Below are 16,471 nucleotides of genomic sequence, written 5' to 3' on the forward strand. Positions count from 1 at the left end.
TATATTTTAATTGTAGAGCTTGATCTTTTTGCATCTCTATTAATTCTAATTGTCCATATGCTTTTTGGGTCATAAATATATTGGAAATGGAAAACTCACCTTGAATTATGTTAATTTCAAATGGATTCAGAAAAAATCAAGAGACGATTTAAAATTTAAGTCTTGAAATCTATTTTGGAATTCCGTTAATATTCCTAGCTTTTTTATATACTCATTGAGTTATTCTTGTATAATATTGGAACAATTTTTTTTAGTTCGAGGAAAATGACAAAATGTTTTATTTTTAATGTCCTTTTGAAAAAGCTGTAATTCAGTTTGAAAACTAAATATACACTGTGAGAGGTCAGATATTATTTTATCTTTTCCCTGCAATTGTAAATTCAGTGTTTGCAAATGTTTCATGACATCAGTGAAAAACATTTAAGTCTTGTAACCACTCGTCATCATCTAATTCTGAATAAGTTATTTCCTTTTCTTTTAGAAATGCAGTTATTGGATAAAATAATCTATAAATCGATTTAATACGTTGTAGCTAGATAACTATCTAACAATGGAAAAGAAATTATTGTCATTTGGAAGTTCTTTGTCCTTTAATTCTTCAAGGAAATTTTTGAATTGTCGATGATTTTTTGCATTGGTGCGAATGGAATTTACAACGTGTAACACTGTTTTCCTAACATTAGGATATTTTTAATATTTTGTAACGAGATGCTCTTAGTGAATTATGCAGTGAATCAGTATGAATTGTGGAATTTGAGAATTATCTCTTAGAAGTCGAAAATCGGAATTTGCGAAACAACTTTGTGCAATTGTGCATTATTTGGATCTAAAACTAAGTACATCTTCAAGTTTTTTTAATAAACTCTCCATACAGGCGTTTTGCACGAGCAATATTCCAGGCCACATTATTACTTTATCCATCTTCAGCCACTTTATCCATCTTCAGCCTTATCTTCAGCCACATTATTACTTGATTGCTAAAGGTCATCAAAATTGACTGTTTATTTAAATTTCATTTTAAAGAAGCAAATTTATCTGATCTTAATTTGGAATTTGGTGGATATTGATTAGAAAACAGAGGATGGATTGGTTTTATAATGTCGACGTAAATTGCTAGCTTTATAATTTTCGACCGTCGAAAATAACACATAACGCTTTTTTTGTTATTGTCAATAAAAAAGAAATTCTCCTCCGATTCATTATTAAAACTTCTATTTTCTTGCTCGTAATTTCTTTTTTTATTTTCGTTCTCTGTCGTCATATTTTAAAAAGAACTGGAAAGAAATTTAGACGAGTGTATTAGAAAATGCAAGTTTTGTGTTATTGTTTATCGTTAACTTATGAAAAATTCCAGATTACAAATTATATCCGTAGCAAGAGTGATACAAACTGTTTTCTTCAGAGCACAATGTCAACTCTCCGTTGCAATGGAATTTTACAAATTCAAAATCGGTCTGGAGTCGGTCAATTACATAGATCGTGGATCGCCATTCGGAGCAATTGGCTGGACAAGGCCTTAGCTCTCATATGTTTCTTATACAAGGTGCGGCAGCGTTCTTAATAGGATATTAAAAACACACCATAAGGCAGTAACTGTAATTTATTTATTACCTCTTATGCCAATTAATAATTAAAGGTGTGCCATTTACTAATGTGCAAGTTATTGTCCATTGCGTAGATTACTTTTTGAAAATGATGCTCCATCTGCACAACACATTCATCTAAGTGGTGTTAGAAGCTTGCCATAACATGGAGCAACGTATTCCCAGGGACATCGCCGACGGGATTGCCTAGGATATTTTCCTGAATGAGCGATCGGACATATGTAAAGTTTGCGAATGACCACGAATAGATCTTTTTTAGCTACGTAATATTGCAGCACGAAGATTTTTCCCGGCTTCTGGTGTCTGCACAGTTCTTCCTGGTTTGCCATTGCAAACAGAACCTGTTGTTCGAAATGCACTTATCCACCTCACAATGGTCCGTTTATCTGGAACTTTCCCATGATGTTCTAAGTTGAAATGTTACCGAAATAGATGCTGGGTAGCAATAACAGAGTAGTTATTCTTGAAATAACTTTCAACAGCAAAGACATGATGCTGTGCACGCCACCGATCCATATCACTGTCACACTCGAAATGGCAGTTCATTAGTACACGAATGCGGCACGAGCTGGTGCACATTCATGCAGTACATCATTGTACTACGCAAGTCAAATTACGCTATGAATGCTGCTGCACCCTGTAATTCACGAGGCAGTCGAAGGGGAAGAAAATCCGATGAACAGGAACTGTTACACCACTGTTTATGTTGGTCCGCGCAGTTTTCAATGAGTCATACCATTCTTAACTTGGACGGAAAAGAAATTTGTTACAACGTTGCACTTAGTCTTTCATATTTGTTGTCAGTAATTATTAATACATATTAAAACACATATGGAACGATAATTTTTGAAAATATAATAACACAAAAATGAAAAGGGAACTCGGGTACATTTATCGAGAGCCACAAATAATCCTTCAAAGAGCCGCAGGTTGGCCACCACTGGCATATATTAAGAAGTTTGCCATGTGAATGGCGCAAACTAAAAAAAAATGTGCTATGCTAAATTTTTGAATTTCTCCATAAATTTTGCACTACATTTTACAAAATTGAATATTTAGGCATAATTCGAGTCGTAGAATTGCAATATGGGAAAAAATACCTATGTTAGAATAATGCTATATATAAATCTAATATATACATTAAGTCGCACTTCCGAGACACAGAAAATGCAATTTGAATTTCATCAATCGGCCCAGTAGAACGGGGTATATAGAACTGTTCCCTCCTTTTTTTTTCTTTTTGGCGCTGTGTACATGGGGAGGACAGTAAAAATAAAAATTTAAAGGTTTCACATTTTATATTATGCTCAAATGCGCATTTTTTTCATTTACAAACACATACATGTTTCAAGAGCATTTGGGCTAAAAATATTAAAAAAACAACGTAGCTCTAGAATTTCCAACACACAATCTTGCGTGCTGGAGATAACAATTTTTTACTCCCAACCATGCTCCACTGCTCATTTTGAAATTTTTGAGATTTTAAAATTAAAAATGCATTAAAGTTTCATCATACACGAACCAGACAATAAAATAAATTTGAAATTCAAAACTCAGGCTTCCATGTCAGATGGAGGACAAATTATTCAAAATTTGATGCCTCTATAGTTTTTCACAATGCAAGAAACATATAAACTCTCATGCAGATTCTTCATTATTTAGTTTCTTTAAACATAATGCAGGGCGATAATATTTGTTAGCAAAAATTAGAAAAGTGATACATTGCATTTAAGTGATTCAACGTAAAATGTCATTTCAATAGCCCTTCTGGGCTTAGAAAAGTGTTTTAATACAGATTTTTTTTTGTATTTTGATTGGTTGCTTACTGTTTAATGTAATTCTTAATAGGCCACCATGTTTAAAAATAACTGCTTGTCTTTTGCATTATAGATTGGCAAAAAAATTAGCCATCAGTAATTTGCAGCCTTTCAAGGAGGATAAACAAAATGTACCAAATTTTTATTTAAAAAAAACTTTAAATTTTATATATTTTTATTTAACTACTTTTATTTTAAATGATTAAAAAAACTTTGATATTTTTTTTTCCAATTTATTTAAAATGATTCCAAAATGAGGATCTGCTGGTAATTCTCCTGGCTGCTCGTTGACAAAGACCAAGAAATTATGTATTATTACACATCATTTAAAATTTAATTATTAATATATTTTTTATTAACCCCTTCACATACAAACAAAATATGTGTCCAAAGAATATCATTTAATTTGGACACTCATGTGCAATTTTCAAATTTACATTGCTATATAACAATAATAACATACTGCGCGGCACTCGCCGAAAACAGTTCCCAACGTCAAGTCTACAATGGCACTGCCACATGAAATCAATGACATCTCCCAGACGTCATTGTATGTCAAGGGGTTAATTTCCTTTTATTTCAGTTCTAATTTTCCTTCAAAATTTTTTAACTGGTACCTTCCTGTTATTTGAATATCGCAAAGCATATAGGGTATTTGCCTACATTGAATTACTTCTGTTTTACCTGTTTCGGGACTCGGTCTTCTAAAAAAAAAAAAAAAAAAAAAAAAAAAATTATATTCCAGTTTTTTTGCTTGTTTATGAATTTTTTAACCTCAGCTGTATGTTTTCAAAAATGGCATTTAGTTTTACCTTTCCAGTTTTGAATTAAAAAATTACAACTTTTGGTTAATATTAATTCTAAATATAGTCAACCGTCTTTAATCCGGACTCGCAGGGACTTCGGCGATTCCAGATTATAGATCATTCGTATAAATCTGGTAAGATGGCATGCAGAAATTATAAAATTAAAAATATGAAACTGTAATTTATGAAATAAAGAGCAATTATGATCTAAAGGGTATCAAAATTTACAAAAGAAAAAGAGCTTAATATTTATTTGTTTACTTTATTAAACATTTCTTTCAACACGCACATGCATAAAGCATACATTACGCATAGTTGAAATTAGAAAATTGTAACTAGAAAACTATTTGATTTGTATTCGTGATATTTATAATGACGAGAAATTTGATTTTAAATCATATCAAAGACGGAGTACATCGAGATGAAATACTGCATTATAAGCCGAAAATAAAAACATCTGCTCTGAAGATAAGGATAGTGCTGACAGATCAACTTCCAGTTCATTGCGCGCCGCGACGTCCCCCCCTCCGCGCAGAGCAGCGTGAAATTGATAAACAGATTTCGGAATGGTTAGAGAAACAAAGGAGCCTTTATCCATTTTTTGCAGCAATTCCACTTTTTGTTTGATGGACATCGAAACATGCTTTCCCTTTGCAGATCCAGCATCGGAAATTCTATTTGACATAATCGAAAGTTCCAACTTACTTTTATTAAATTGTTCTAACAGTCTGCAAAAAATGATAAGCCGGTTCCAATTCGAAGATTAAAGAACAACGCAATCTGCAACATTAACTGAAATAGATAATTTTAGGTGAGCTTATACCGTCCATTATACATTAAACGCGCATGCATAAACGTATTATGTGTTTACGCACGCGCAGAAAGTTTGTAGCTTTGTGGTCCGGATTATAGATCATTCCGGATTAAAGACTTTTGACTGTAATAGGTATTTTAACTGAATGAATGTAATTGATCACTATATTAACTGTAACCATAATTTGTCCCTCATATTGCCTTCCAGTAATTTTGCGAAGCAGAAAGTACTAGAAATATCTCAGCAGCTGCGTGAAAACTATATAAAATTGGAGAGAGCCTTTTTTAAAATTTTTTATTTCAGGATTTTGATACTTAGGTTGTGAGAAATGACAGAATTTGTGCAATTTTCCAATTTTTTTGTAGTAAAAATAGATCACTCTGTATATGAGAGTAACAGCAGTGTAACAAAAAAAAAAAAAAAAAAAAAAAAAAAAAAAAGTGTGTATTTCTTGTATGGAAAAAGAAAAATGTTAAAAAAATAGCCATTGTTGGATACACTGTTGAAATAGATGTTAAGGTATCCAAATAAAAGTTTACCTCCAAAGCTGCCAATAAGTCCAACTTTTTGGTGGGAGTGCAGATAATCAGAAAGTACCATAAATAATTTGATTAGTAGGATTTGACCAATTTAGTTTTCTTAAAAACCAATTTAACAACAAAATCGAAAAGTCTGAACACAGAAGAATTGCCTAACAGAAATAAGAAATAAATAATTAAAATGGAAAACTAAAATAAATCAAAATTTTGTGACATAAAATGCAAAGAGCTTCAAAAGCTATTTCTACTTAAAGGTGCAATAAAAATTTGTATAAGTAAAGATAAATTAAATATATATGTTCCAATAATAATAATAAAAAACTTTATTTCATGTATAAAATTAAATGTTTATATTCTAGGCTAATAACTGAAAGTACAAGTATATTCATATACTTCTAATGCAACAGGTTATTTTTCTTACCACTCAGATAATCAATCCAGCTTTGTAGTGTTTCTGGTGGGTCTGTCTCTTTAATATGCTTCAGAGCTTCGTCTAACAATACATCACCAGTAGGAGCATCATTTTTAATAAGCACTTTCCTCATTAACAAGCTACGACGACGCATTCCAGCTTTCTCAAGCTCTATTCTACCTCTCAGAGACAGTTCCACTAAAATGCAACCACGCAAGCCTGATGATATGGAGTCATTCCAAAATGAAGTATAGCCCTGAAAAAAGAAAACTTTAAAGTTGAAAAAGAAAACTTTGTATTACATTTTACTTAAATTCTTGACATCTATTCAATGCTCCAATTGTAAAACTACTTTTGATTTAGCTACTGTACAAATGCAGTACTGCTACAATATATATATATATATATATATATATATATATATATATATATTACTACATTTAAAAAAATTGTAGTAACATATTTTTCAAAATGTAGCAAGATTATCAGCATATTTTGAAAACAAAGCAGTTTGGTGGAGTACATAAAAACTGCAAGCAGTTTAGAGGACCGTGATGAAAATTTTATATTTCCCCATCAGTATTACCTCACAGCACCAAAATATTTAGCAAGATTATTTGGTTGATTACCATTGTTATGCTAAGTAACATCAACATTTCTTTCCTTTTCATATCATGTAAAAATATAAAAAACATATTTTCATTATATTATGTATTTATATAAATGTACAACCTTTAAATCAAGATGTTATAAAATCTCGCATTTCTGCATAAGAAAAACTAAGTTTATAAAATAATAATGTGCATTAACCACATATTCTAGTTTACTCCTAATGTTTATGACCCAAAAACAATGTGCTAAAAATATACCAATTTATGACTAAATAGGATATGAGAAAGAACAGATACTTCAACATATGATTTTAAGAAAATATGAATTTTTTTAGGCAAAGTGGGGAAAGTACGATCATGATTTGACAAAGCAGTTTCAACAAATATGTTAACATTTTTATTGGCTTCCAAATTCTTCAGATATTAATATAAGGCCCGTTTACATGCAACGCTCTTTCGCACAGCCACCGTTTGTATTAGGGAGAAACGGGGATATGAAACAGTTTCGCATTCAGGACCGGTTCAGATGCACATCGTCTTTAGTCCCTTAACCCATAAGCCACTGCGAGCAATGAATGATGTCACAAACGCAAATCAGATTTGGCGGATTTCTAACGTTTACTTACATCTTATTTGACATTGTTTACTATTGCTATAGAACACCATCGGAGTTTAACTCTTTAATTTATTAAAATACGCCTAAATTAATTTAAAATGCAATTTATATATGAGGCCAAATGATTAAAAGAAGAAAAGAAACCACATATGCTGCAGAGCGGTTTTAAATAAAATGTTTTGTGGCTGCTAAAATTTCAAACTTTGCTTTTTGAAAAAAGGAATAAAACGACAAAGTAATAGTGTTAATATTAATTATAAATGTTTTAATATTGATTATAAACGTTTTAGAGAATATGTTATAATTAATTCATTTGTTAAAATTGTTCTGAACGTGTTTTATGAAGATTTTAAATAAAAGCTTGTAGTTTACGTTTATGTTAATCAATTGAATAGCACTGGGTTTTATTTTATACCTATGTAATGGAATTCAGTAAAAAAAATTTTAAGCAATTTGAAATGATTTAATGACCATATAGGCAGCTTATATTCTTTAAAATGGGTTTTCTCAGTTTGCATTTTTTTGATAAATTCTTTTATTTAAAGTCTTAAAACTTATATAGATATGGCCTAAATTATTTAATATTTTTACCACTTAATTTAAATTATATACTTTATAGAAACAAGAATGGGTTTTGCAAAATACTGAAAAGAAAAGTTATTTGAAGGGGAAATGTGATTGAAATCATATTTGTTTCAAAATTTTTGTATAAAAATGAGTTTTTATTTTTTCTCAGAAACTTATTCATTAGTTCCAAAACCTATTTTAAAAGTTATTAAGAACTTTCTAATAAATAGAATAAGAAAATTGGGGGACAATCATTGAAAATTATGAGAGAGGAATGACATTTTCATCGTTAAAATTTTCTTTCAAAAATTTAAATTAAAAAAATACTGGCAATTTTTTTTTTTCTCTGCGTAAAATTATTTTGTCTTACAAAACCATTTAATTACATTCATAAAACTAGATGAAAGTTCTTAAACAACAACAACAAAAAAAACAAAACAAAAAAAAAAAAACATTCAAAATGTATGAAGTCCTCTAGTCGAGTTGAACCTGATACGCGTGTCTTTAGTTTTATTTGAACGGTATTTCTGGAATATCCAACATCAGATAGCATTGTCCGTACTTGTTTACAAATTTCCGTACTTTGTACGGTTCTATGTAACTTTTTTGGATGACATCGCGTCCTCAGATATTTACCAACGCGATTATTTTGCTGACAGTCCAGCGAGCAGTCATTAAGTGAAACCGAGCAATCACGCAGTGCAGTATGGGAAATCTCCCCATTTGCCCTGCTCCCGAGAGGTAGGAGTCTATTTCTAAGAAGTCATGATTTTATACAGTTTATTACTTTTATTAATGAACACTCGCTAGTTACACAACTAAACCTCACAAATAAATCCAATGCACAGAAACTTAAATAATTGTTAAAAAATTGCAATATTCACTGTGAAGTGCAAGTCAGTCAGCCATTTGTATTTATATGAGGCTAAGATTTAAGCTCTGAGTGGATTTAAAGAATTATCAAAAGACTGAAAATGCGCAAGAAGCATCATGAATGCCCAGTTCAAAGGGATAGACAAGTATCATCTAGAAGAGAAATGAAATTCAATAGGCAAATTTCTTCATACAGAATGTAAATTTTAAATTTCTTATTTTGATTTTATCTTTTGTTTCTTAATCTTTAATTTCATTCATTTTTTATTTCCCTGAAATGGCTAAGGAGCCCCAGCAAATTGAACAAGAAGCTCTTTGAGCTGTATTGAGCACAGATTAGAAACCACTGCTCTAACCAGCTCCTCCTTCTCTGATATGAAACTGTAAAATAGCCATTAACTTTAAGTGCAAATACTAAGCTACCCTCATTATAAAAATGTTAGAGTTTGAAAGATTTATAACCGCGAAATATAAAATTTCTCTCAATTTACAAAAGCAGTTTATAATTTTTTCTGTTTCTTGGGCCATGATTATTTTCAGCACTATGTTATAAGGTTGAACTTCAATCTGTCTAATATACAAGGGAAGATGAATTTCATTTCTGGTTTTTACTACACAATCAGAATGTTGAATATACATGGTAATAAAATATAATACACAACTAACATTTATTGGTGCCTACAACTTGTAAGACAAACTTAAATCTTAAAAAAGCAAATTTCCTACCACTTTTCACAGGAATAACAAATGGTCATGCAAGGCCAAACTAATTACGGAATACACAAGTATAATAACAAGCATAACAGACAAGCATAATACGCCAAATAAGAAGCTCACTGGATCATAATTCATCTGCCAGTGTCCGCAATTACACAACAGATTAAGGAAATAGCTAATGCCAATTACTTCTCCTTTGACGTTGATTTTTTACTCTATTTAAAACTCCCACTCATTTATATATTCTAGTGGAAACAGAGTAACAGGAATATAGAACAGATTTCAACATAAGCAAAAAAAAAAAAAAAAAAAAAAAAAAAAAAAAAAAAAACCTGTTAAATAACAGAAACCTTATACAGTCAAAAGTCGTTAATCCGGAATGATCTATAATTCGTACCTCAAAGCTACAAACTCTCTGCGAACGTGTCAACGCATTATGCACTGACGCATGCGCGCAATACCTTTACGCTTGCGCATATGCGTGTACACATTCGCATAAGACGTTTACGCATGTGCATTTAATGTATAACAGATGGTATAAGCTAAGGTAAAATTATCTAATTATCTATTTCAGTTAATATTGCAGATTGCATTGTTCCATAATCTTAGAATTGGATACAGCTTACTATTTTTTGCAGACTGTTAGAGCAATTTTATAAAAGTAAGCTTGAATTTTCGATTATGTCAAAAAGAATTTCTGATTCTGGAGCTGCCAAAGGATCTAGAAGCGAAAGCATGTTTCGATGTCCATCAAACAAAAAGTGGAATTGCTGCAAAAAATGGATAAAGGCATATCCTTTGTTTCCCTAACCATTTCAAAATCTGTTTATCAATTTCACGCTGCTCTGCGAGGGGGGGACGTCGCGGCGCGCAATGAACTGGACGTTGATCTGTCAGCACTATTCTTATCTTCAGGGCAGAGGTTTTTATTTTATTCGGCTTATAATTCCTTACTAAATGTAGTATTTCATCTTGATGTACTCCGTCTTTGATATCATTTAATCTATAACGGACGGTATAAGCTAAACTAAAATTATCTAATTATCTATTTTAGTTAATGTTACAGATTGCATTGTTCCTTAATCTTAGAATTGGATACAGCTTACTATTTTTTGCAGACTGTTAGAGCAATTTTATAAAAGTAAGCTTGAATTTTCGATTATGTCAAAAAGAATTTCTGATTCTGGAGCTGCCAAAGGATCTAGAAGCGAAAGCATGTTTCGATGTCCATCAAACAAAAAGTGGAATTGCTGCAAAAAATGGATAAAGGCATATCCTTTGTTTCCCTAACCATTTCAAAATCTGTTTATCAATTTCATGCTGCTCGGGGAGGGGGGGAGTCGCGGCGCGCAATTAACTGGAAGTTGATCTGTCAGCACTATCCTTATCTTCAGCGCAGATATTTTTATTTTATTCGGCTTATAGTTCCTTACTAAATGTAGTATTTCATCTCGATGTACTCCGTCTTCGATATGACTTAAATCAAATTCCTTGTCATTATAAATATCACGAATACACATCAAATAGTCTTCTGGTTGCAATTTTCTAATTTCGACTATGTGTAATGTATGCTTTATGCATGTGCGTGTTGAAAGAAATGTTTAATAAAGTAAAGAAATAAATATTAAGCTTTTTTTTTTTGTAAATTTTGATGCCCTTTAGAACATAATTACTCTTTATTTCATAAATTACGGTTTCATATTTTTAATTTTATAATTTCTGCATGCCATCTTAACAGATTTAAACTGATGAGCTATAATCCGGAATCGCTGAAGTCCTGACGAGTCCGGATTAAAGACTTTTGACTGTAACATGAATAAAATTAGAACAGTACCTTTTGTTACATGCTAACTTTGCTAGAATTTAAGAAATAGTCCATAGCTGAAAAACTGAGGCTAGGTGTTGAAAAATTTATTCTTCTAACATGTTTTAAAGAGAATAGATTATTAAAAATGCCATGAACAGAGTTATTTTAATAATTCTTTTGAACATAGAAAAGCAGAATCAGCTTAAAATTTAATACTTAAATAGCTTTCAAATGAAAAATCAAGTGAAATTATTTGTTTGTGCATTCACAGAATTCGCCAACTTACAATGTTAACTGTCTAAAATACTGTGATTTTGAATATCACATATTCTACCTTAAACTACCTGTAAATGATGAGGTCCCACTTGAGAAGTAAAATAGCGATTTGTAAAATACCAAGTTTGGGACTACGAATATTATAATTTACTCTCTTACAGTTCAACTTTTAAAACATTTCAAAATAAAATTATCTGTACATGGGTACAGCTGTTTAAAACTGTAAAGAAATTTTAAAAAATTTCAAAATTTGCAGATTTTTTAAAAGAAAGGTTTTTAGTAAGATATACGTATAATTTTACGCATGTTTCGTAAATTTAACAGATACAGTCAAAAGTCTTTAATCCGGACTCGTCGGGATTTCGGCGATTCCGGATTATCGGTTAGATTATCAGTTTAAATCTGGTAAGATGGCATGTAGAAATTTATAAAATTAAAAATATGAAACCATAATTTATGAAATAAAGAGCAATTATGATCTAAAGGATATCAAAATTTACAAAAAAAAAAAAAAAAAAAAAAGCTTAATATTTATTTGTTTACTTTATTAAACATTTCTTTCAACACGCACATGCATAAAGCATACATTACGCATAGTCGAAATTAGAAAATTGCAACCAGAAAACTATTTGATGTGTATTTGTGATATTTATAATGACAAGGAACTTGATTTAAATCATATCAAAGACGGAGTACATCGAGATGAAATACTACATTTAGTAAGGAATTATAAGCCGAATACAATAAAAACATCTGCCCTGAAGATAAGGATAGTGCTAACAGATCAACTTCCAGTTAATTGCGCGCCGCGACTTCCCCCCCCCCCGCAGAGCAGCATGAAAGTGATAAACAGATTTCGAAATGGTTAGGGAAACAAAGAATACGCATTTATCCATTTTTTGCAGCAATTCCACTTTTTGTTTGATGGACATCGAAACATGCTTTCGCTTCGTAGATCCTTTGGCAGCTCCAGAATCAGAAATTCTTTTTGACATAATCGAAAGTTCAAGCTTACTTTTATAAAATTGCTCTAACAGTCTGCAAAAAATAATAAGCCAGATCCAATTAGAAGATTAAGGAACAATGCAATCTGTAACATTAACTAAAATAGATAATTAGATAATTTTAGTTTAGCTTATACCGTCCGTTATAGATTAAATGATATCAAAGACGGAGTACATCAAGATGAAATACTACATTTAGTAAGAAATTATAAGCCGAATAAAATAAAAACCTCTGCCCTGAAGATAAGAATAGTGCTGACAGATCAATGTCCAGTTCATTGCGCGCCGCGACGTCCCCCCCTCGCAGAGCAGCGTGAAATTGATAAACAGATTTTGAAATGGTTAGGGAAACAAAGGATATGCCTTTATCCATTTTTTGCAGCAATTCCACTTTTTGTTTGATGGACATCGAAACATGCTTTCGCTTCTAGATCCTTTGGCAGCTCCAGAATCAGAAATTCTTTTTGACATAATCGAAAATTCAAGCTTACTTTTATAAAATTGCTCTAACAGTCTGCAATATTAACTGAAATAGATAATTAGATAATTTTACCTTAGCTTATACCGTTAGTTAAACATTAAATGCACATGCGTAAAGGTATTATGTGCATATGCAGAAAGTTTGTAGCTTTGAGGTCCGGATTTATAGATGATTCCGGATTATGGACGTCCGGATTAAAGACTTTTGACTGTATACACTACATGACTTTGATTTATATGTACATAGGTTATTTTTAAGTCAGGTCTATTCATAAATGATATTTGAAATTTCATATGTACATGAGAACAAGTACACATGCAGGTTTCTGGGATTCTTTGCATAGAATCTGATGCCACTTGCATTCCTAGCTTCAGCTGTAGTGTGTTGCCAGATTACATGATTTCTCACAAATCTGCTACTTCTAACACACCTGTACTAAAATTTATTGGTATTTACATCCCATCAATTGGCCAAGTAGCACAATTTTGTGCCAATTATGAATGGCTGTGTCATTTAGAGTTCTGCAGTAATGATAATTCATAAGTAACGACTTTTATATATGCAATTTTGTACTACTTTATCTATTCCCTGTGCTACTTTATGTATATATCTGCAATATTTTTTATGCATAGTCGTTATAGCAGATCAGCAAGACAGGACGAAGATGTCGATACCAAACCAAGTTCAGCTAATTACCATCTTTATTTACAGGTACATTAGAATAATTCTTTGCAGACAATATAGTTTTTTTTATCATAAACAATTACAATAACTTCTTATATACAAAGAAAGATTAATGGGGCAATATCATTTTAGACAAACAAGCAAAGCAAAATGGATCTTTCTGTGGAGGAAGCTAGGAGAAGATGACGACACAGTACATAATCATGGAAGGATCTCGTATTCGGGAGAACAGATGAATTTAGGGGGACAGTACCAAATCTAGAATCGTTAATTTTGAGGTTGCCAATTATTTTTAAAGCAGCTATAGTATTTTGTTATACCTTACATATTACTGTATCGTTAAATGTGAAATTAAAATTATATGAAAATTAATTTACAATAAAACATGATTATTTACACTTAAATAAAAATTTGCATCTGGCATTCCCGAGTCGTAGTGCAAAAGTACACTCAAATTTCAGCAGTCGTCTCTGGTATTTGATTACTTTATTTAATATTTTGGTGATCTGTAAGAAGGCTTGCAAAGTTGAAATCAGATTATAGCTGAAAGTTGAAGTCAGATGTGTTAAATAAAATGTGAATTACAAGCAACATGAAAAAATTCAGAACTACCTTTAAATATGCTTGGTTTCAGATACCCATGATACAGATACTGTCTCACAACAGCATATGAATGTAACTGAAAAGGTGAATAACATAAATCAGTTTGAATTGCAACTTTCTGTATTTGTTAGTTGGTATGCATCGACTATCTGAGTGAAAGTTTTAAGAGGAGAAATGCTTAAAATTCGTCATTTGAGATTTTACATTTATACAAAGTGAATTGTACAATATTTGTAAAGGAAGTCATTTCAAGTTGATTGCTCAAAGAACAAGTAATTGAAATTAATAAATCATCATTTTCTTTAATATTGAATATGTCTACAGATGTTTTATGTTGTAAACATCACTGTTTACATTATAATAGTGAAAAATAACTTTTATTAGTAAGCAGAATCTGATGAAATAAAATAAGTTATGCAATCAGATTAAAAAAATAGCTGGAAAACATTATTGGTTAAAATTGAGCAAGAAACACTGAATAAAGAGAATAAACCTCTAATTCAAAAGTATCATTTCAACAGTGTTAAAAATTTAAATAAGTACTCAGCAATGGATGTGAACAAATTAACCGACCAATAAAAATAAAAAAATAACTGAGAATTAGGCTAATCTTTGGAATATGGTAACAGGTAGTTTGGCGACATTTTGCTAAGGTGATAAAGATTACTAGCTAGAACCTTAGCAGTGTACATGGATAAAGTCAAGAGTGTGCGCAAAGCCATTTTTGTGCAATTCTGGCATGATAAGTGAAAATAGGTCAACGTGTACATGGATGATACCGTGTATGTGCAATTCTTAAAAACGCGGCAAGCAGTGGGCGATTCTGCATTTTGTCCCAATTTCGCACCTAATCTTCATCATGATTAAGCACTTTTGTTCCATAAAAGTTCTAGCATAAGCGTAATTCGGCTAGCAGATTGTTGGAAAAAAATGTTGAGTTTAAAAAAAAAAGTCCTTTACTCTGTGAAAACAAAATGGCGTCCAAACAAAAACTAGCAGGTTGCTGTAGCAGGGTTGATTGCCAAATTTTCACCAAAAAAATCGCGAAGTTAGCATAATCTAAAGATTAACCGAGAATTAATTTAAAGGAAGCAATGGAGATTTAAACATAGGAAAATTGCCAATATGGTTTTTAAGATTCTCATCAAAACTAATTTACACAATTAAACAACCAAGAACAAATTATGGCCCATAAATTACGAAACCCATGGAGACTGAACTTGAGGTCATATGAACTTATGCTACAAAAAAAAAATCATATGCTATTTCAGCTAAAAGATTTCTGACAGCAGAGTGTAAGGTTAAAATTTAAAAATCGCCGACTGTGAAATATGATCAGTCGTGTTGATCTTAACAGCAAGAAACATGAAAACTGAAGATATTCATTGCCAGATATATGAAATGCTTGGTAACAATGCTATGAGTGACAGTGAAATGCAAAAATGGATCAGACTGTTTAATGAAGATTTGGAAAACGCGATGAATGATGCTCCAGTCAGCCACTTCTAAGTGCTGATAATCTGGTTCAAGCGGCTGAGACCCTAACTTCTGCAAACAAGAGATTTGAACAAATAGCGAATCATACCAGAATATATTATTATTATTAAATTATGAAATATTACATCTAATTCAGGCCTGGACAAACATTTGGGCTAAAAGTAAAAACAACTGTATTATCATAGTAAGTCAACTCTTTAACAGTCAACATTTTAATGAGACAAAAAATGCCATTCTTTATTTTCCCATTTTTTAAAACAGATTTATTATCAATTGTGCAGTTCTCTTAAATAAGTATTATACTGTAGATTTATAATTTCAACTCAGAGCTCACTTAGCAATTTTTATTGAAGCAAATGCACACTAGCAGTTTCTACTGAATGGTATAACAATGCAAAATAAACTTGATACAGTCTATAAAAAATTATTTTATTAAAAAAAACTAGAAGTTATAAATAATTCCAAGCTCACAAACTAATTTTACTTAAAGAAGCATTAAAAGAGAGTAATCATATTTTAAGAATTCGCAATCAGAAAAAAAAATGCAGTTTGCCTCTATCAAATATAATTCACGTATGTTCCTTCACATGCTATGATCTTTAGTTAAGCCTTCTTATCAGAAATACAGAGGCTGTTTGCACATTTTTTTAGATGATTTTCATTGTATTCACAGAAATATTTTACCTAAAACTTTCATGTTTTAAATGTTCAATTTAAAAACCGTTATTCTCCACTATGCTTGT

At 31.2% G+C, this 16,471-nt stretch overlaps 1 protein-coding gene across 1 annotated transcript in view; it reads right to left on the reverse strand.

The window, feature by feature from the left end:
* The window catches only part of sau (Golgi phosphoprotein 3 homolog sauron), a 42,117-nt gene that overhangs the window by 20,542 nt on the left and 5,104 nt on the right, over positions 1–16,471 (reverse strand). Inside the window, exon 2 of the mRNA XM_035360587.2 lies at positions 6,002–6,248. Within this exon, the coding sequence (XP_035216478.1) occupies positions 6,002–6,248 (247 nt within the window). The remainder of the gene's footprint in view (positions 1–6,001; positions 6,249–16,471) is intronic.

Source organism: Stegodyphus dumicola, chromosome 8, assembly GCF_044657685.1.
Source record: "Stegodyphus dumicola isolate Sdum_Otavi_A_Nest chromosome 8, ASM4465768v1".
Taxonomy (NCBI): Eukaryota; Metazoa; Arthropoda; class Arachnida; order Araneae; family Eresidae; genus Stegodyphus; species Stegodyphus dumicola.